This window comes from Aotus nancymaae, unplaced genomic scaffold (assembly GCF_030222135.1).
Source record: "Aotus nancymaae isolate 86718 unplaced genomic scaffold, 86718_ANA_hifiasm-v0.15.2.pri h1tg000021l, whole genome shotgun sequence".
In the NCBI taxonomy this organism is placed as follows: Eukaryota; Metazoa; Chordata; class Mammalia; order Primates; family Aotidae; genus Aotus; species Aotus nancymaae.
The window spans coordinates 9,772,616-9,795,042 of NW_026988433.1; the positions used below are offsets into that span (position 1 = coordinate 9,772,616).

A 22,427-nucleotide genomic window follows, 5' to 3' on the forward strand; every position below is an offset into this window, starting at 1 on the left:
TTTTATTTATTCATATATTTATTTTTTAAAGGCGTGGTTTCACCATGTTGGTCCGGCTGGTCTTGAACTCCCGACCTCTGGTGATCCGCCCGCCTTGGCCTCCAAAGTGCTTGGATTACAGACATGAGCCACCACACCCGGCCCCATACTTTTCATAAATAAGGCTGAAGATGCAAAAATTCAATTTGACAAACTTTTTGAGCATGTACTGCAGTGGTGCTAATTGCTAGAGAGAGAAATGGGCAGATTATAGCCTTATTGTGAGGACAATGCAAGAAAGACTTTGAGAAGAGAAAGTGGGACTTGAACTAAGCCTAGATGAATAAAAAATTTTAAATTATTCATTTGAATGCATGAAATCGTTCATCTTTTGTCATTACAGATTATAACAACATAGGAAAATTCTTAAATAGAATTTTAGGCATGGAGGTACATCAGCAGAATTCATTATTTCAGTATTTTGCGGACACGCTTACTGCAGTTGTCCAAAATGCCAAAAAAAATGGAAGATACGATATGGGAATCTTAGGTAAGTAGGGAACATTTCCCCCCCAACATCGCCAGGGAACATGTGGAATAGAGAAATTGTTTAAACATCATGTGTGTACTTGATAAAAATGTTCTTTTTACATTTATATGTTTCTTTTTCTTGTTCAAGATCTTGGTTCTGGAGATGAAAAGGTGAGGAAAAGTGATGTTAAAAAGTTTCTGACTCCAGGATATTCAACCTCTGGCCACGTAGAATTATACACAGTAAGTTTAGAAAATGTTGTACATGTGGAAGTATCGTCTTCCCATGAGAGGCATTTACAGAAATGAGTTTAAATTTTGTTATTTCTTTTACAGATTAGTGTAGAGAGGGGAATGTCATGGGAAGAAGCTACTAAGATTTGGGCTGAACTGACAGGACCAGAAGATGGCTTTTACTTGTCATTGCAAGTACGACTTTTCCTTTAAATGCTAGCTACTCAGATATATAATGCTTCTTAATGGCCAGCATTGTAATTGTCTCTTCACTTTGTGCCTGTTTCCCAGTTGTGTTTAGCTTTCTCTGTTTTGGTAATTTATCATTGTAATGGTGGGTTTGTCCATTTGTATTATGTTTTCACTTAATGCATTTTAAAGGATGTTACTAGATGCGAGTTTAGAATTGTTACATTTTTTTTTTTCTTGATTCAGAATTCCACTCTTTTCACCCAGACTAGAGTGCAGTGGCGCAATCTCGGCTCACTGCAACCTCGACCTCCTGGGTTCAAGCAGTCCTCAGTAGCCTGGCCTTTTTTTTTTTTTTTTTGTATTTTCATTAGAGACTGGCTTTCACCATGTTGACCAGGCTGGTCTTAAACTCCTGACCTCAAATGATTCACCTGCCTCGGCCCCCCGAAGTGCTGGGATTATAGGCATGAGCCATTGCACCTGGCTGAATTGTTACCGTTTTTTTAAATTAAGCCCTTTTTCATAAGACAAGAGACTTGCTTTAGTCTTAATAATGCTTTATATCTTGAAAACTCATTTTTCAGTTAATAAAACAGCTAAGTCTTTCAGTTATGATTTATCTCTCTGGACAGGACTTGGGGTGTGTGTGCACATCCATATCTATACATATTTATGTAGACATATATGTATATATATATACACACACACACATTTACATATGGAACAGTATCTTGAGTTTTATATTGACTTACCTTATTCAAATCCAAGACTACAGAATTTTTATTTCACCAATTCTCGAAGATACTTGGTGGTGGTGTTTTTTTTGTTTGTTTTGTTTTGTTTTTGACAAGAGTCTTACTCTTTCGACCAGGCTGGAGTGCGGTGGCAGGATCTTGACTCTCTGCAACCTCTGCCTCCCAGGTTCAAGTGATGCTCCTGCCTCAAGTCTCCAATGTAGCTGGGACTACAAGTGCCTGCCACCGCACCCAGCTAATTTTTTGTGTTTCTAGTAGTCAGGGTTTCTTTGCCAGGCTGGTCTCGAACTCCTGACCTCAGGTGATCTGCCTACCTCAGCCTGCCAAAGTGCTGGATTACAAGCGTGAGCCACAGTGCCCAGCCAAGTCTTTTTTCTTATACAAGAATCCGTGTTCTCCAGGACACACAGCATGATAAAATGTTATACTAGGTTTCAGTATTCCTGAAAATAATGTGTTTTAAAAAAAAAACCTTTGTTTTTTTTTTTGTTTGCTTTTTGTTTTTTGTTTTTTTTTTAAGATGGAGTCTCGCTCTATCACCAGGCTGGAGTGCAGTGGTGCGATCCTGGATCACTGCAGCTTTTGTTTTCTGGTTTCAAACAATTCTGCCTCAGCCCCCTGAGTAGCTGGGACTACCGGCATGCACCACCACGCCCAGATAATATTTTTTGTGTTTATAGTAGAGATGAGGTTTCACCATGTTGGCCAGGATGGTCTCGATCTCTTGACCTCGTGATCCGCCTGCCTCGGCCTCCCAAAGTGCTGAGATTACAGGTGTGAGCCGGCGCACCTGGCCAAAAATTTTGTGTTTGTATATGCCTCTCCAATCTTAATTGTTCTGTTTCTGCATTGTGAGAGCATAGAGCAATGATGTAATGTGTTCTGCCTTTGACCTTCATTTAGTCTCAGTTCTACAGGTAATTCTTTTTTTTTTTTTTTTTTTAAATAAAGACAGGGTTTCACCATGTTGGTCAGGCTGGTCTTGAACTCCTGACCTCAGGTGATCTGCCCGCCTTGGCCTCCAGAGTGCTTGGATTATAGGCATGAGCCACCACACCCGGCCTAGTTCTACAGGTAATTACATTTAGTGCTCATCACTCACTCCCTAGTCCTTAGGTTAATCTCTCTCTAATCATGTTGTCTCAAGCAGTGGCCTCAATCAGTTGAACTGTTTTTTGTAACTATTTTATTCATTTCTTTTTTTGTCCCTCAGCCTGTTGGGCTCAAATGTTCCTCCTTCTTCAACTTCTTCAGTAACTGGGACTATAGGTGTGCACCACCATGCCTAGGGGCTAATTTTTTCATTTTTCTTTTGTAGAGATGGGGTCTCACTATTTTGACCAGGCTGGTTTGAAACTCCTGGCCTCAAGCGATCCTCTCACCTCAGCCTCCCAAAGTACTGGGATTAAAGATGTGAATCACACTGTGCCCGGCCCCTTTGTTGCTTTTTTACAAGGCTGAGTAATATTTAACTTGTTGTATATAATATATTTTGCTTTCTATTTACAAATATGTATGGAGTGACTGACTGCAAATAAAATTCCTGATTCTTGCTCATATGAAGTAACTACATGTATGGTGATGCCAGAGGCAGGATGAAGTCAAAAATGACTGGGGTCAGGAGTCTCTAAACCTGTTCTGTGAAGGCCAGATATGTATGGTTTTGTAGACCATATGTGGTCCATATTGCATGTCCTCTGTGTTTTCCTTCCTTCCTTTTTCTTCCCACCTTCCTTCCTTCCTTCTTTAAACTGTACTTTAGTTTAGGAGCCCCAGGCTAGATTGATTCCACAGGTCTAAGCGGCTGATCCTTGATCCAGAGAAAAGCTCTCAAAGGATCTGGCTCCTAGTTGAGTTGAGGTTTTTTGGTTTTGTTTTTTTTTTTTTGGTAATGCAATCTTGCTCCGTCACCCAGGCTGCAGTGCAGAGGCGTGCATGATCACGGCTCACTGCAGTCTCAACCTCCTGGGCTCAGACAATTCCCACCTCAGCTTCGGGACCACAGGTACACTCCACCACACTTGGATAGTTTTTTTTTTTTTTAAATCTCTGTGTTGTCCAGGCTGGCCTCAAACTCCTAGGATCAAATGATCCTCCTACCTCGACCTCCCAAAGTGGTGGATTAATTACAGGTGTGAGCCACTGCATCTGGCTGGCTTTGGAGTTTTTGAAATACTGATTGAACTGTAGGTTCATTTGCATGTCATATAAGAAACCATACAGATAAATATTTTGCAAAACTGTAGTATAATATCACAACCAAGATGTTGACATTGGTAGAATTCACGTATTTTACTCAGCTGTCCCCCATAGATGCAATTTTGATTGGTCCATATAGGGTTTTATTGCTGTTTTCAAGACAATCTCAAGTTCCTCCTGGGCTTGATCCATCCTCTCACCTCAACCACCTGAATAGCTGGGATTACCGGCATGTACCACCACACCTGGCTCTTGGTTATGATTTTTAATTTGAAATTATTGCCAGAATATCAGTGTTGGTAGATTGTGATGAAAGTCCTGGTCCACAGCTTCCCTTAGGTTGAAGGATGTGGTAATACTGGTCCTTCATGCTCTGCGTGGCAACAGGTGACTGGGCATGAGGAGTGGTGGCCCTAGAGAGTTCATTCCTGGTCTTTGTTTGCCTTTGAGCCTCCATTGCATTAAGCAGCAATACTTTTTAGTGTGTAACCTGTGCTACCCTTAGGAAGACAATGTCAGAATCACTTTCCACTCTTCTGTGATGATTTGTAAACCTGAGACTGTCAAGACAGAACCCATTGTTAGTGTCTTAAACGCTGTCCTCTAAGTTTGGATATTTCCCATCAGCTGATAAACAATTTTTTTTTGAGATGGAGTCTCGCTCTGTCACCAGGCTGGAGTGCAGTGGCGTGATCTTGGCTCACTGCAACCTCCGACTCCCGGGTTCAAGCGATTCTCCTGCCTCAGCTTCCCAAGTAGCTGGGACCACAGGCACATGCTACCATGCCTGGCTAATTTTTGTATTTTTAGAAGATAGGGGTTTCACTGTGTTGGCCAGGATGGTCTCGATCTCTTGACTTCATGATCTGCCTGCCTTAGCCTCCCAAAGTGTTTGGATTACAGGCATGAGCCACCATACCTGGCCAAGAATTTTAAATAGAATCTTCACCTTACCCGTTGTTTTAATGACTTTACAGTAATTACATAAACAATGTTTCTCGAGTGCAGTGGCTCACGCCTGTAAATCCCAGCACTTTGGGAGGCCGAGGTGGGTCAGGAGATGGAGACCATCCTGGCTAACACAGTGAAACCCCATTTCTACTAAAAATACAAAAAAATTAGCTGGGCGTGGTGGTACCAATCTGTAGTACCGGCTACTTGGAAGGCTGAGGCAGGAGAATCGCTTGAATCTGGGAGGGGGAGGTTTCAGCTGGGGGAGGTTACAGTGAGCTGAGATTGTGCCACTGCTCTCCACCAGCCTGAGTGACCCTGTCTGTGTATATATATATAAAGTTTCAAATCGTTGGAACAAGTAAAAGACCAAGGGTCTTTAATATCCACACAGCGGAAAGTAAAATAATATGTTTTTTATTATGAAAATTAATATAAAAAGTTAATAGTCCGGCAAACAGTGATTTATTGTGTAGAGGGCGGGGAACTCCTTTTACCTTGAAACTTTTTTTCCTTCAGTTTAACTCCAGAAATGATTGTTTAGAAGCTGATCAGTCTTCATTAAAGAAGAAATGAATTTTCCAGTGATTTTCCCTTGTGTTAATGGAGTTTTAAGAGTAACTCCTTCCTCTTAAAGTTTCTCTTATAAATCCAACTTTAAAAAGTTAAAAATATATACCTGAATCCAGCATTTGTCTAATGCTTCCCTTTCTTCCATTTTTACCTCCATATGTGTGGATAATTTGTTCAACATTTTAGCTTTCTGCTGTCATACATAGCTTTGCTGTTTACAGACCACTTTATCATGTGATCTCTCACTTTGCCCTTCAACACCCTGTGACGTAGGGAAAGACAGTACTGATGGAATAGACCAGTGCAGAGGACTGGGGCCATCCAGTGCATTCTCTTGAAGGGGTGTGAATTCTATTGAAAGGACAGTAACTTTTTGTTTTCATTTTACTGAGAAATGTTAAAAACATACAACAGAGGTGAAATAATTTTCTATGAAGACCCCTAATGCCTACTACCCAGTTTCTACTGTTACCATGTTATTACGCTGGGTTTTTCTTATCTCTCTGAGGCTGCTTGACTGGGATTCGAGGTACAGGAAACAGAAGAAGCTAATTCCAAATAGTTATCTGAAGATAACATTGGTCTTTAACCTTCATCTTTAGCCAGAATTAAGGTCCAGTAACTACCCTTTGGATGTGGCTGTGTTAAAAGTCTTTGAAACAAGTAGTTTCCATTCTTTCTTGAAGTTACCTATCCATGTACTTACTTAGTGTTACAGTCTCAAATGATTATATTTGCTGATGTGATGGTATGAAAACATGTCTTAAAGTGTGTATTATAAAATGTTTCTATTTTGTCATTTTTTTAAAACAGATAAGAAACAACAAGAAAACTGCCATCTTAGTTAAAGAAGTGAATCCTAAAAAGAAACTTTTCTTAGTTTATCGACCAAATACTGGGAAACAGCTCAAATTAGAAATTTATGGTGATCTAAAAAAGAAATACAAGAAGGTACTTTCTAATTTGTACGTTATGTTATATAAGAATACTTATTTTAACTGGGCACAGTGGCTCACACCTATACTCCCAGCACTTTGGGAGGCCAAGGCGGGTGGATCACCTGAGGTCAGGAGTTTGAGACCAGCCTGGCCAAAATGGTGAAACCTCGTCTCCACTAAAGATACAAAAAATAGCCAAGTGTGGTGGTACACGCCTGTAATCTCGGCTGCTTAGGAAGCTGAGGCAGGAGAATCACTTTAACCTGGGAAGCTGGGTTGAAGCTCGCACCACTGCGCTCCAGCTAGGGCAACAGAGCGAGACACCATCTGAAAAAAAAAGGAAAAAAATACTTATTTTATAAATAATATATTGAAACTGTTTAAGATAGTTGCTCTGGGTATGAAATTACTTTTTTCTTATTTGGTTACTGTTTTAATGAGGTCTCCCTATGTTGCAAAGGCTGCACTGGTCTGGAACTCCTGGGCTCAGGCGATCCTTTCACTTCGGCCTTTCAAAGTGCTGGAATTACAGGTGTCAGCCACCACGCCCGGCCTGGTTTAAGGAAAATCTCAACTTTTGTTATGCTATTACTGCAGACTTAATGTTACCAGCCTTAAACTTCTAAGATGTCTCCTGCTCTTGCCCAGGCTGGAGTGCAGTGGCTTGGTCTTGGCTCACTGTAACCACCTCCCAGTTTAAGTGATTCTTACGCCGTAGCCTCCATTGCACTCCAGCCTGGGTGACAGAGCAAGACTCTATCTCAAAAAAAAAAAAAAAAAAAGTCCTTTTCACTACCTCTTAGTTTTATTGTGAGGATGCCTCTGTGTTTATATTTTGCAGTGATTTATAGAAAACAGTGACTATTTTTCCTAACATTTACGTTTATTTTATTAATATTACCTTATATTACTATACCTAGCCATTCCTCATTTGAAAACAATTATAGCTAATTTAGTTATTTGAGAACTTTATTACATAAGAGGAACCAGCATGACAGAACTTTTCAAATGGCATTCAGATTCAGCTAATAGCAAGGGTTAAGTTTTTTGGGTGGGTAGAGATTATTTTAAATTGACTGCCTCTAGAATTACCAGATTAGGTAAGCAGTTTATTTAAAGCAATGCTGTTTTCAGTGAAATTTCTCTTATTTTTACAGGTCATCTCAGATGATGCCCTGATGCACTGGTTAGATCAGTATAATTCATCCGCAGATACTTGTACTCATGCTTATTGGTTAGTATTTTCGTGTTTCCTACCATGTTTTCCAAAATTTAATCGAGATTTAAATGCACCTTCACTCTTTACCGGTGTGTCCTCATGAATTAACGAACAGATTAAGTATTGCCAGGCATGATGTGTTCCATCAGGAGTATTTACTGGACAGTTGTGGACCAGAAACTGTTAAGTTTATGTACCTCCTTACTCTTCATTGATGCTTTTTTATTTCCAACCATTCTCTGGCAGCATGAACTTAACAGTCATCCTTTATATTAGAACTTGCTTTTTCAGCTGAGTGCGGTGGCTCACGCCTGTAATATCAGCATTTTGGGAGGCCTGGGTAGCCCGATCACCTCAGGTCAGGAGTTCGAGACCAGGCTGGCCAACATGATGAAACCCCGTCTCTACTAAAAATACAGAAATTAACCAGGTGTGGTAGCAGGTGCCTGTCATCCCAGCTACTCAGGAGGCTGAGGCAGGAGAATCATTTGAACCTGGGAGGCAGAGGTTGCAGTAAGCCAAAATCATGCCATTGCACTCTAGCCTGGGGGACAAGACTGAAACTCTGTCTTAAAAAAAAAAAAAAAAAGCCAGGTGCAGTGGCTCATGATTGTAATGCCAGCACTTTGGGAGGCCGAGGTGGGCAGATGCTGTTTGAGGCCAGCCTGACCAACATGGAGAAGCCCCGTCTCTACTAAAAATACAAAATTAGCCGGGTGTGGTGGCACATGCCTGTAATCCCAGCAACTCAGGAGGCTGAGGCAGTAGAATTGCTTGAACCTGGGAGATGGAGGTTGCAGTGAGCCAAGATCATGCCACTGCACTCCTGCCTGGGTGACAGTGAGACTCTATGTCTAAAAAAAAAAAAAATGTTTTAAAACTTTCAAAAGGTAACCTACAAATGTTTTCTTTTCTTTTCCTTTTTGAGACGGGTCTTGCTCTGTTGCCCAGGTTGGAGTGCAGCAGCACAATCTTGGCTCACTGCAACCTCTGCCTCCCGGGTTCAAGCGATTCTTCTGCCTCAGCCTCCCAAGTAGCTGGGATTACAGGTGCCTGCCACTACACCCAGCTACTTTTTGTATTTTTAGTAGAGATGTAGTTTCACCATGTTGGCCGTGCTGGTCTCCTGACCTTTGGAATCCGCCTGCCTGGGCCTTTGAAAGTGCTGGCATTACAGGTGTGAGCCACCATGCCTGGTTCGTACAAACATTTTCTAAAACATTTGCACTGGGGACAGTGCTGTGGCTTTTAGCACTTTGGGAGATCAAAAAGGGAGGATTGTTTGAGGCCAGGAGTTTGAAACCAGCCTCCTCAACACAGCAAGACTTCATCTCTGCAAAAAATTAAAAACAAACATTTGTTTTGAATTATAGCAAGAAGATGTCTTATATGTGTACATTTAACACTGTATATTTATCTTGAATTAGTGCTAACCAGAAGGACATCTTTATTGATGAATTCTGAAAATAATTTTAACCATAAAACAAACATTGGTGGCATTTTTCCCTTTTTCTCGTTCCTTCTTTTTTGTTTGTTTGTTTGAAAGGGAGTCTCTCTCTGTCACCAGGCAGAAGTGCAGTGCAGTGGCACAGTCTCGGCTGACTGCAACTTCTGCCTCCCAGGTTCAAGCAGTTCCCCTGACTCAGCCTCTTGAGTAGCTAGCTGGGACTATAGGCGCACACCACCACGCTCGGTTAGTTTTTTGGATTTTAGTAGAAACAGGGTTTCACCGTGTTGGTCAGGATGGTTTCCATCTCCTGACCTCGGGATCCACCCACCTTGGCCTCCCAAAGTGCTGGGATTACAAGTGTGAGCCACTGCGCCCAGCCTTATTTCTTCTTAAATTTAAATGTAGTCTCTCCCTCCCCTCCCACCCCTTTCCATCTCCTCTCTAGATTGCTGAGTCCTTCCCACAATGTGATTTGAGAACAGTATATTATAAATTTCATAATATAGAAATAACTGGCAGAATCTTTGCCCCTGCCCCTTTGCTTTGCTTCTCATTTTTTTCTTTTCTTTTCTTTTTTTTTTTTTTTTTTTTGAGACAGAGTCTCACTCTGTCCCCCAGGCTGGAGTGCAGTGGTGCAATCTCAGCTCACTGCAACTTCCACCTGCCAGGTTCAGGCAATTCTGCCTCAGTTCCCGAGTAGCTGGGTTTACAGGCGTGTGCTGCCATGCCCAGCTAATTTTTGTATTTTTAGTAGAGTTGGGGTTTCACCATGTTGATCAGGCTGATCTTAAACTCCTCACCTCGTGATCCACCCGCCTTGGCCTCCCAAAGTGCTGGGATTACAGACGTGAGCCACTGCGCCCGGCCCTTTCTTTGCTTTTATGCAGGTGTTGTTTGTTTTTTTATCGCAGGATCTTTTTTTTTCTTTTTTCAAACCGAGGGCTCAAGTGCAGTGGCACCATCTTTGCTCACTGCAACTTCTTCCTTCCAGGTTCAAGCGATTCTCGTGCCTCAACCACCTGAGTAGCTGGGATTACAGGCATGAGCCACCACACCCAGCTAATTTTTTTATTTCAGTAGAAATTGGGTTTCTCCCTGTTGGCCAGGCTAGTCTTGAACTCTTGGCCTCAAGAGATTCACACACGGCTCAGCCTCCCAAAGTGCTGGGGTTACAGGCATGAGCCACCATGCCTGTTCTTGGCTAATACTTTTAAATGTTTTGTAGAGATAGCGCCTGGCCATGTTGCCCAGGCTGGTCTCAAACTCGGACTCAAACAGTACTCCCACCTCAGCCTCTCAAAGTGCTGTGATTACATGCATGAGCCACCATGCCCGGCTAACAAGATAATTTTATAAACTAGCGATACAAATAATGGATATTAAAATAACAAATCCTTCAACAGTTAGCAAACACGATAAATTCAACCTTTTTTTTTTTTTTGAGATGGAGTCTTGCTCTGTCGCCAGGCTGGATGGAGTACAGTGGCACAGTCTTGGCTCACTGCAACCTCCATCTCCCGGGTTCAAGTGATTCCCCTGCCTCAGCCTCCTGAGAAGCTGGGACTACAGGTGTGTGCCACCACACCTGGGTAATTTTTATTTGTTTGTTTGTTTATTTGTTTATTTATTTATTTATTTATTTTGTATGTTAGTAGAGATGGGGTTTCACCATGGCCAGGATGGTCTTGATCTCCTGACCTCATGATCCACATGCAGCAGCCTCCCAAAGTGCTGGGATTACAAGCGTGAGCCATTGTGCCCAGCTAATTCAACCCTATAGGGAGGCAGCCCCCTGAAAAAACTGTCCTTTCAAAACCTTACCTTAAATTGGAAACCAATACCTTAAATTGGAAAGGATAATTCAATAGGCCAATAGAATTATAATCTAAGAAATAATAAAGACAAATAATTCCAAAACATTGTTTATTTGAAATTTGCGGCCAGGCATGGTGGCTCACACCTGTAATCCCAGCACTTTGGGAGTCCGAGGTGGGTGGATCATAAGGTCAGGAGATCAAGACCATCCTGGCCAACATGGCGAAACTCCATCTCTACTAAAAATACAAAAATTAGCCAGGCATGGTGGTGCATGCCTGTAATCTCAGCTACTTGGGAGGCTGAGGCAGGAAAATCGTTTGAACCAGGGAGTTGGAGGTTGCAGTGAACCGAGATCACGCCACTGCACGATCTGGTGACAGGGAGACTCCATCTCAAAAAAAAAAGAAAGAGAAAAAAATTTGATTGGACTTCATAAACCTTGTAGGGGGTGTGTGGGTGTGTGTGTACATATATTGACAAACACTCACATATATGTATTTCCCATTTTTCTTAGGCGTGGCAATTGCAAAAAAGCAAGCTTGGGGTTAGTTTGTGAAATAGGTCTTCGTTGCCGTACATATTATGTATTATGTGGTTCAGTGCTGAGTGTCTGGACAAAAGTTGAGGGTGTTCTAGCATCTGTCAGTGGCACAAACGTGAAAATGCAGATCGTCCGGCTAAGAACGGAAGATGGGCAACGGATAGTAGGTGAGTCTAATTTTTGCTTTGGTTTGAGTTGCAGGAAAAAAATCAGATCCTACTTTTTTTCTTATTGCTAATGTCTCAGCTCTATTCCAAATGCATCTAACGTTTCTTCTGGTAGTGACTATGGGACCTGTTTATATTTCTTACAAGGTTGAACAGAAGTTAAGCCTTCAAACAGACATTGTTGGTTCTGGTTGAAGTTATGATATGGTCATCTCTTTGATGGGGTTCTCAGCTGCTCTTGCTCTCCTTCTCTACTGTTGCTGTCCATGCAGGCTCCCTGGTTTGAAGACAACTTAGCCTCCTGCCCAGGAGTTTTCTGTTGAGCTAGTTTAAGACTATGGAACTCAAAAGCCACTGTGCACAGTGGATGGCTTAGTGTCCTGCAGGGAGCAAAGGGCAAACTAGGCCAGCTGTTCCCACCATGTGCTCAACTACAGGTGTCCAGGAAGCCAGCCAGCAATTGGACTCTGTTTGCTTATCTTGGTTTCATTTATAGCAGCCTTCCTCTATATTGGCACTTCATGGGCCAAAGCCAGTCTCTGAACTCTTTTTTTGACACTTGAGTATTGTGGGATGTTGTAGGTTTTCATTTGAATTAATTAATTTTTTTTTTTTTGAGACTGAGTCTCGCTCTTTGCCCAGGCTGGAGTGCAGTGGTGTGCTCCCGTCTCGCTGCAACCTCTTCCACCTGAGTTCAAGCAATTCTCATGCTTCAGCCTTCCAAGTAGCTGGGATTACAGGCATTCACCACCATGCCCGGCTGATTTTTGTATTTTTTTAGAAGAGATGGGGTTTCACCATGTTGGCCAGGCTGGTATCCTGACCTCAAGTGATCTGCCCACCTCAGCCTCCCAAAGTGTTGGGATTACAAGTATGAGTCACTGCGCCTGGGCCTCATTTGAATTAATTGCCAACAGGGCTGGGCGTGGTTGCTCACGCCTGTAATCTCAGCACTTTGGGAGGCCAAGGCAGGTGGATCACCTGAGGTTAGGAGTTCAAGACCAGCCTGGCCAACGTGGTGAAACCCTGTCTTTAAAAATATATATATATATATTAATTGCCAACACTTAAAAATCAAGAGGCTTCATATAAAAGTCTGGATTTTAGCCGGGCGTGGTGGCTCAGCCTATAATCCCAGCACTTTGGGAGGTCGAGGCGGGTGGATCACGAGGTCAAGAGATCGAGACCATCCTGGTCAACATGGTGAAACACCGTCTCTACTAAAAATACAAAAATTAGCTGGGCATGGTGGTGCGTGCCTGTAGTCCCAGGTACTCGGGAGGCTGAGGCAGGAGAATTGCTTGAACCCAGGAGGCGGAGGTTGCTATGAGCTGAGATGATGCCATTGCACTCCAGCCTGGGGAGCAAGAGCGAAAAGCCGTCTCAAAAAAAAAAAGTCTGGATTCCAGTTTCTTTAAACAACCATAAAAAGCACCCCATCAGCTGGGTGTGGTGAACCACGCCTGTCATCCCAGCACTTCAGGAAGCCCAGGCAGGAGAAGTGCTGGAGCCCAGGAGTTTGAGACCAGCCTAGGCAACACAGCAACTCCTTGTCTCTGTTTAAAAAAAAGAACCAGCTACTCAGGAGGCTGAGGCAGGAGAATTGCCTGAACCCAGGAGGCAGAGGTTGCAGTGAGGTGAGATCGTGCCACTGCACTCCAGCCTGGGTAACAAGAGCGAAACTCTGTCTCAAAAAAAAAAAAAAAAAAAAAATGTAGAGTATCTGGAACATTGAGCCTTCAATCCCACATGGCAGGAGTTAAAGTTCCCTTAACCAGCACCCAGAGAGTATCCTTTCTAGTTTACTAGTGTCTACTTCAGAGTTGGTAGTTAGCATTTGAATTTGCAACTTTTGTTCTGTGGTCTTTGTGGTGCATTAGTACATGCAAAGGTGATATTTGCATGTTTGTGGAGCTTAAAAAGATAATTGAAAAGTACTATTTTTGACCTCCTGTTCCTTTGGCAAGATGGCATTACACTAAATACATGCATACGCTTGGGTATCTGTAGGAAATTCTGTTGAAGAATCAGATGACATCTCGATGGGGCATTTCATTTATTAGGTAGTCATTTAATTTTTTTTTTTTTTTTTTTTTTTTTTTTTTGAGACAGAGTTTCGCTCTTGTTACCTAGGCTGGAGTGCAATGGCGCGATCTCAGCTCACCGCAACCTCCGCCTCCTGGGTTCAAGCAATTCTCCTGCCTCAGCCTCCTGAGTAGCTGGGACTACAGGCACGCAGCACCATGCCCAGCTAATTTTTTTATATTTTTAGCAGAGACGGGGTTTCACCTTGTTGACCAGGATGGTCTCGATCTCTTGACCTCATGATCCACCCGCCTCGGCCTCCCAAAGTGCTGGGATTATAGGCGTGAGCCACTGCGCCCGGCGGTAGTCATATGATTTTTGTGTGAAGTTCTTGTTTATTGAACTTAATATTATGCCTCATTTGGAATCTGCTGTGAAGCTGTACAGTGTGATTTCTTCTGGACATAACTTTATAAATTCTTTTTTTTTTCTTTTTCTTTTTTTTCTCATGACTACTTTTGTGCCAAACTTTATAAATTCTTGTACTAATTACAGGTTTGATCATTCCGGCAAATTGTGTGTCTCCTCTTGTAAATCTCCTGTCAACTTCAGACCAGTCTCAACAGCTTGCGGTCCAACAGAAGCAGCTATGGCAACAGCATCACCCTCAGAGCATCACCAACTTGAGCAACGCGTAAAGAACAGACAGGTTTCAACATGGATGTATCTGAAATGCTGTTGAAGCATATCATTTGCATAAAAATCAGGGACAGTTTCCAAAGAATTATATATTTTTTTCAGTTGTGCTCTCTCTAGTTAGTTTTTTTGGGAGTAAGAACAAACCTGGAATAGATAGCAAAACTGAGAATCAGCAGTGCTGATGGTGGTACATATGTCTTTCCTTTTGCTTCTCCCCTGGTACTTCCCATCTGCTTTTACTTTGGGTAAGCCGAGGGGGATGTGTGTGTGCGTGTGTGTCAGTCTGTTTGTGAGTGTGTTAAAGGCTACAGACCACAGTTGGTTTAAAATGCTTGGAACTTCCCAAACTGGCTTTACTTTTATGTTTATACAGTGCTCAGGGTTAATGCAGTACATCCATGCCATTGCTGTGGGAGGTATCCCCGGATGCATGTGTTTTGAGTCTATAAATAGAGAAAATATATATTGGTTTCTTTTTCCAACTTAATAGGTTTATTAAAGCATGAGATGAAAAGTTACATACCATGCATTCAGGTTATTTTCTAATTTTTGTTCTGACAGTGCATGTCTTTGAAAGCATGCGTAAACAAGATTAACACAGAAGTCGAGTAACAGAGAGAAACATTTGTTAGATGTACAGCATTGGTTATTGCATTTTTATAGTGTTTATACCTGGGTATTGCTTCTAACCCTGCAGACCCCTTCTGCCCCTTTTCCTCCCTGCCCTGTGTTTCTGGTCAAGGTAATGAGTACATACATTTTTCTGTGATAAAACTCTAAAAATTAATTTTAATGTATTAATAGTATTCCTAATGTGTGCTGCAGAAATGGCTATAAGCCTCTGAAATTTACATTTTCAACTTAAAGGTAGTTTTAGAAGGAAGTACAAATTGGCTTTCATCCTGCAAACAATTGTTTTTTACTTCATCATCTTAATTTGCTTTGTCACTCTATAAAGGAAGCCGTACTTGAGCTGTAGACAATGAGGAAACATTTGAGGCTTCTGCTGTATGTTTTTTTGTTACTGTTGTTATTGTTGTTACTCAGTAACTTGAATATTGTTTAATGTGTTGTAAGACATTGTAGAGTTTATCTCAAGCTGTTAAAAATGGTAATGTACAAATGTGAATAGACACTTATCTATATAATATGGGTAAGTTTTGTTTCGCCTATAATAGATGTTTATAAAAACAAGTGAGGGGACAGTTGGTCTTTTTATTTCCTTTTCCTTCTTTCTTTTGCTTGCACAGGTTGCACTATTGAAAAATCGAGATTGTATAAACCTGGTAAAAACCTGCAAGATGCCAAAATCTTGTAGATGTCAAATAAAAAGTTATTATACTAACAAGAAGTGGACTCTTGTTTAGGCCCTCACTGGTGACCTTCAAAAGTAGTCTGTGACGGGGACTCTGCAGAACTTGTGTGTTGCCTCAGCATTCCAGTTAGCCTTATAGTTTAGCTTAAAACCTATTGCTAAAATTTGAGGTGGCATTGAGGGAAGGTAAAATGATAGTACTTCCGAATGTTTTTCAAGTTGAATTGTTCGCTTTGTTAACTTTTAAACTTCTTGCAGAATTGGGTGAGATGTGTGTTAGCTGACAGAAACCTGGCAGAAAGCTTATTATGTTCATCCTCTGTGTCTCCTTTAGCCTCAGTTTGGTTATGTCAAGCTTACCGTAAGATTTCTTAGTATTTATTTATTCTTGGTGCCTAAAAGAGTAAGTTGAAAGTACTTTCTGTTCTTTGGCACATTTTGCCCAGTGGATGCAACTTCTCTCCTCAGTCCAGTTCATATATCTCAGGCAGTGATCCATTTTCTATCCCTTGTTAGGGCCACTAGACCTGGCTGGCAGCCAAGAGCAGCACTGTCCCCACCTTCAGCAGAATTTCTCAGCTCGTGCGTGTTTTTAAAGCAGTAGTCGGCTTCCATCAGCAATGTAAGTGTCCCCACTCCAGTGGAGGTACAGTCGCTGGACCTGAGGAAGGGAAGAATTACAAATCCTCCTCCAGTGAGACAGAGTGGCAGGATTGGGAAGGATCTTCTCTTGCAGGCTGTTGGCCCAACTCTTCTTTCTGTGTTATGAGGGCATCTTAGTTTTTTATGGTGTTTTCAAAGCAGCGTATATGGATTCCTTAGCATGCAGCTAATCGACACCCCCCATGGCTCATAATGTAATAACGTTTGCTCTGGACTAGCCGTCCTTACACACAGGAGCATATGTATCTTAATGTTCTTGTAGAACAGCTTCCCCTGCTGCTCAATTAAAACAAAAGGCCTCTGAAAGCCCTCTCAAAGCAGACTTCAAAAAGGCAACCCATGTGAGTGGATGGGAGCCGGGGTGCTGCATGCCCAGGCTGGTCATGGTGTGTGCACTTCCCAGAGTTGCACCCGCCCCTTCAGGTGGACATCCAACCTTTACACTGTGCTCTTACAAAAGTCAGCAAGTTCGGGTTAGCCACCCTATGAAGCTTCAGTATTCAAGGTCCTCTTCTAGTAAAACCCAACTCTTGGCTGGGTGTGGTGGCTCACACTTGTAGTCCCAGCACTTTGGGAGGATGAGGCAGGCAGATCACTTGAGGCCAGGAGTTTGAGACCAGCCTGGCCAACATGGCGAGACCCCATCTCTACCAAAAAATTAGCCACTAACTTCTGTAAAATACATCCATTTATTCCAGGCTCTAAATGCCACACCTGAATCCAGAGGCCTTGTTTAACCTCATGTCCATTTTGCCTCTGCAATGCCTTTTTCTTCTTTTTAGCAATATGGCTCTGAGCACAAAGATTTGATTGGAAATCGTGTTAGTGTTTTCAGAGTTTACAGTGTCAGTTGTACTGAAAACCACTTCCAGAGTCTAAAGCAGCTCAGATGTTATTTTTGAGGGAATTAGTGTTCCCCTAATTTAGCAGCCTCCGCACCACAAGGTCTCTATGTGTAGTTACTGAGATTATCCAGATATACTCTCAATGATACAAACCCATAGAAGTATTAATGCATTTATTTAAACACAACTTGATTAAGAAGCATATCTGTTAAGCAGTTTTCTTATTCTGCTGCTTAATGGCAGTTAGACACTTCAGTATCTTCTCTTTACATGTGTGTATAAATTAGCAGGAACCTGCATCCAAAGCAGTGTAGTGGTGTGTGTGTATCTATGTATATTTATTCTAACTCAGCACTTCAGAAGCCTTTTTGAGTTATCTTTTAGTTTGCTTAATCTGTAGAGGTAAAAGTTCTATATTACCAAGCTCCACAGGAATATAATATTTTAGAGGCACAATTTTCTGGCTGTAGCCCCTGGGGCATTCCTTTGTTGGCCTGCATGGTTAGTTCAGGCCTCCCAGTGGCAAAGGCAGACACCGTGGTGATGGACATGTACTCACTCCCCTTCTGTGTGACTTCGGTGGCCCTGGCTAACACCACACCCAGGCTTATTGCACTCAGCCCACTTTTCTGCAGAAATGTAGCAAGCCTTCCATGTCAGGGCTACAGCTGAGAGATAAAACTGTGTTAAAAAAGGTCTCATTGGATGCCAATTGTCTGATACAAATGCAGTGTCTTTTAAGTGACAGAAACACACCTAAATACCTGCAACTCAAGCTCGCTGGCATTTTTTGTGTGTGTGTGAGTACTTGAGACAGAATCCAAAACCCACTCTCTAATTTTATGCTGTAATTATATATATGTACATAAATGTATATATATAGAAATGTCGAGTTCTTCTGGATTCTGAATGTAAATAATTCTTGTAAATTGGGACTCCGCCCACCTGTTTCTCCCTTTTCCCTCTTTCCTTCAGCTCTATTTATTCTTTTCTTGACTTTCCCATATGGGGCATCTTAAGACTTTTTTTTATTTAGAAAAGTATGGGAAACTTTTCATTTAGAAAAGTATTTGTTTCTGTGTTTCAGAATTCAGTTTTGCATCTTTGCTGTAGAATTCTGTTGTGTGTTAATGTTTTTTAATATGTCTGTGTTTTACATTTTTATTACTATTTTTATTGTGTGCAATGCATCGTACTGGGGGTGTGCACTTGAGTGCTGTTTTCTGATACTGTCATTGTATGACTGGTCTTGCTTATTTATGTTGTTCTTTGGAAGCTGTAGTGAGCCTGATGTTTTCACATTTTAAAAAATGCTTCCTGAGACTTCTTTAAGCTCCTCTAACTTCTTCAGTGCATTTGGGATCAAACTTAGATCTTAGGCAAGCCTGACTTGCTCCTACTTTTGCAGTTTTTCAAGCCTGTACCATATTTCTTATCTCTGGCTTCCCACCTGATAGGAAAATCTTGCAGATTTGAAACAGTGGTTTCCGGCCTGCTGTTGCTGCTGCAAATTCCCTATGTTTATTTAAGAAGTTGGACCTATACTTCTAACCTATAAATAATGAGTAATTTACTTTGCAATGAACACAGGTAGTCTGCTGCTGTTACAACCTGTTGAGGATATTTATAACAGGCAGGAGGCAGGCCTAGTGCATTATTGGCAGGTGACTTTAGAGAATGTACATTAAGGAACAATTGTCCTCCAAAAGAGAGCCAGGCAACTGCTTCGGAGCCGCCTAGGCTGACTCTGTTGGAGGGTTAGACAGGTGTGTGCCCACTGCCATGCTGGCCCATGGGGTCCCTGAGCAGCTGTGCTCTCCACTCTTGTATTGGTGAGTGGATCTTGACTACATCAGTCAGAAGCCTAGAAGCGGAGCTAGATGGAGGCATTTTTAATAATTTGAGTTGGGAAGACCCGGATGGCTTATGAAAATGGTGGTGTTCAGCACTTAGGAGGCAGACATTGGGTAGTTGTTCACGGTTTTGCACCCTTCAAGAAAGTGTTCCTCTGTAACTTTCAGGGAGGATTGCTGTGAGCCTCTCTGGGGCCTTTCATTCATGTACAAGTTTCATTCATTACTATTCAACTTGGTAGACTTGGTGAAAATGTAAAAGCGTTCTGCATTTGGATCAGTCTTGGGAACTAAATTTGTCATGAATTGGGGCCTGTCACAGATTGCCTCCAGTGTGAATCCCCCACTCAGACCCTCTTTGCTCAGCCTCCCTCTGGAGCCCATGGGGAAGCTGCGCCGTGGTTGGCAGTGGGGCCGTCTGGGCTGCAGCAATGTGGCAGGGCACAGTCCACCAAGACTGCCCCTCAGTGCAGGGTTGAGCAAGGGAAGAGGCAGGAAAAGTTGGTTCTTTTTGGTACTTATAATTCAGGCATTCTCCAGAGTGAAGGCCACTCTGCAGGCCCCTGGTGAGAACCTGCCTGGCTTTTCCATTGCAAGCCCCTAACCAGTACCCTGCCCCTGTGGCCCGTTTGTGCCTGGGCAGATGTTTCTGACAGTATTTATGGCACTGAAGAAGATAAAGAAGCTTGAGCCCTCTTTCTGACTCCCACTTTATGGGACAGAGAGAGCTTTTTTTCTACATAGCACATTGCAGTCTTACCGCTATCAGAAAAATATCCTGTTCATGATTTATACTGATATTTGCAAACTACTGATATGATTTTTCAATAACCACTTGTATCTTCCATCGTCCATGAGAGGTGGGAAGAGGTACGCTGTATCTCTGCAATAAAACTTTGACCAGGTTCTACCTCCTCTGAGCAAAGGATACTTTTCTATGTAGGCGTAGATTGTTCTCCTTTCCTAATCTGACATGGTGCATCTGGAGACAACGTCTGATGGAATCCAAAGACAACTTGAAACAAAGGTGGATGTCAGCTCTTGGTTTGTTGTCATTTCGTTCTCTTTTTTTAAAATCTCCCTTTTGCTATCGCTCCTGTTGTGGAGTATCTGTCAGCGTGTGAAGGGTACGCCCTGTTCCAGTGATATGCTCTGCTGCATCCAGCTTTTCATGGGAGCACAGTACCAAGCATCTGGAATTGATTATCCCAAACATTTTTGATATGTAACTTAAAAAGTTGGTCTCATGCAATAAAAATGTACTGGCTGCATTTTAGCAAGGTTTACTCTTACAAGTGAAAATGATCAACCGTGAAGCATAACAAATTCTGTATTTAGTTTTTTTTGTTGTTGTGGTTTTTGTTTTGTTTTTTGTTTTTGTAAGATTCTTAAATAAATTAAATAAGAGTCACTGGTTGTGCTTTCTTTGTCTGGATGCTGTCTTTGCAGATCTCATGGACATCTTCATAGTGTCTTTATAAAAATGTTAAGTGCTATCACCGTGCCTTTGCAGATGGCACAGACACTGAGGGAGCCAGCCAGGGTGGGGTGGTACCCAGGCCAGGTGCAGTGTGTGGGCCTGGAGTGGGCTGCTGTCTCAGACTGCCGCGGAAGGCGGTGGAAGGGAGAAAGGGGTGGGATGCAAGTGGGTATCTGAGCAGCATTTACTGCATGGCTTGTCTGGGAGTTTCTCTGTGATGTTGCAAATACTTTGGAGAGGCTAGGCCCTGTGACTCACTCCTGTAATCCCAGCACTTTGGGAGCCTGAGGCAGATGGATCAAGAGGTCAGGAGTTCAAGACCAGCCTGGCCAAGATGGTGAAACCCCATCTCTTCTAAAAACACAAAAATTAGCCGGGCGTGGTGGCATGCACCTGTAATCACAGCTACCCAGGAGGCTGAGAGGCAGGAGAATCACTTGAACCCAGGAGGTGGATGTTGCAGTGAGCTGAGATAGCTACATTGCACTCTAGCCTGTGTTCTAGAGCAAGACTCCATCAGAAAAAGACTAAAAGAAATACGAGGGAGAAGCATATTCAGTTTGTAGCCTAATGTACATAAGGGTATTCGAGCAAATTTGTAAATAGTATTAATGTTTAGGGGGGATTTAACCTCCCAAATATACGAAATAATTGAGGATTGAGGACCAAGTGAAAAGTGAGTGTTTTAAGTACAATTTGACTAAATATTTCTGTGTTGAGCTTGAAAACTGAAAGAAACAGGTTTTTAAATTTATAACCTTAATAAATTGGGTATTGGCCAGGCACAGTGGCTCACTCCTGTAATCCCAGCACTTTGGGAGGCCCAGGCAGGCAGATCACCTGAGGTCAGGAGTTCGGGACCAGCCTGGCCAACATGGTGAAACCGCGTATCTACTAAAAATACAAAAAAGTTAGCTAGGAGAGATGGCAGATGCCTGTAATCCTAGCTACTCAGGAGGCTGAGGCAGGTAAATAATAAATTGGGTACTAACTTGTTTTTGTTTTGTTTTGTTTTCTAAACAGAGTCACTCTGTTGTCCAGGCTAGAGTGCAGTGGTGTGATCTCTCAGCTCACTGCCACCTCTGCGTCCCGGGTTCAAGTGATTCTCCTGCCTCACCCTCCCGAGTAGCTGGGATTACAGGCGCCCGCCACCTATCCCACTAACTTTCTGTATTTTTAGTAGAGACTGGGTTTCACCATGTTTGCCAGGCTAATCTTGAACTCCTGACCTCAGGTGATTCGCCCGCCTCAGCCTCCCAAAGTGCTGGGATTACAGGCGTAAACCACTGCACCCTGCTGGGTATTAATTTGAATAAGAAATAATGCTCAAGTGGCTCACGCCTGTGATCCCAACACTTTGGGAGACCAAGGTGGGTGGATCATGAGGTCAGGAGTCCAAGACCAGCCTGGCCAATATGGTGAAACCTCTACTAAAAATATAAAAATTTAGCTGGGTGTGGTGGCACATGCCTGTAGTCCCAGCTACTCTGGGGGCTGAGGCAGGAGAATTGCTTGAACCTGGAGGCAGAGGTTGCAGTGAGTCAAGATCATGGCACTGCACTCCAGCCTGGCGACAGTGAGACTCCATCTCGGAAAAAAAAAAAAGGCCAGATGCAGTGGCTCACACCTGTAATCCCAGCACTTTGGGAGGCCAAGGCAGGCGGATCACTTGAGGCCAGGAGTTTGAGACCGGCCTGGCCACATGATGAAACCCTGCTTCTACAGAAAATAGAAAAAAAAATAGCCGGGCGTGGTGCCATGTGCTTGTAGTCCCAGCTACTTGGGAGGCTGAGGGGCAGGAAGATTTCCTGAGCTGGGAAGGTGAAGGCTGCAGTGACTCATTTTTGCGCCGCTGCACTCCAGCCTGGGTGACAAAGTAAGACAGACCTGTTTTAGGGGAGGAAAAAAAGATGAAAGAGCAAACTGGATTGGCCCTCTTGTGTTTTGCCGTTGGAATTCCAGGCTGCTTTGACCTTCCCTTAGGGTTTTGTTCTGTGGTC

At 42.7% G+C, this 22,427-nt stretch overlaps 1 protein-coding gene across 4 annotated transcripts in view; it reads left to right on the forward strand.

Annotated features, from left to right (window-relative positions):
- SBNO1 (strawberry notch homolog 1) overlaps window positions 1-20,358 on the forward strand; it is a 76,879-nt gene extending 56,521 nt beyond the window's left edge. For all 4 annotated transcript variants that reach the window (XM_021669957.2, XM_021669959.2, XM_021669960.2 and 1 more), the window contains 7 exons: window positions 383-529; window positions 659-753; window positions 847-939; window positions 6,228-6,365; window positions 7,510-7,586; window positions 11,354-11,547; window positions 14,128-20,358. In XM_021669957.2, coding sequence (XP_021525632.2) covers window positions 383-529; window positions 659-753; window positions 847-939; window positions 6,228-6,365; window positions 7,510-7,586; window positions 11,354-11,547; window positions 14,128-14,270 — 887 coding nt within the window. In that variant the 3' untranslated portion in view covers window positions 14,271-20,358. The remainder of the gene's footprint in view (window positions 1-382; window positions 530-658; window positions 754-846; window positions 940-6,227; window positions 6,366-7,509; window positions 7,587-11,353; window positions 11,548-14,127) is intronic.
- Window positions 20,359-22,427: the final 2,069 nt, after the last annotated feature.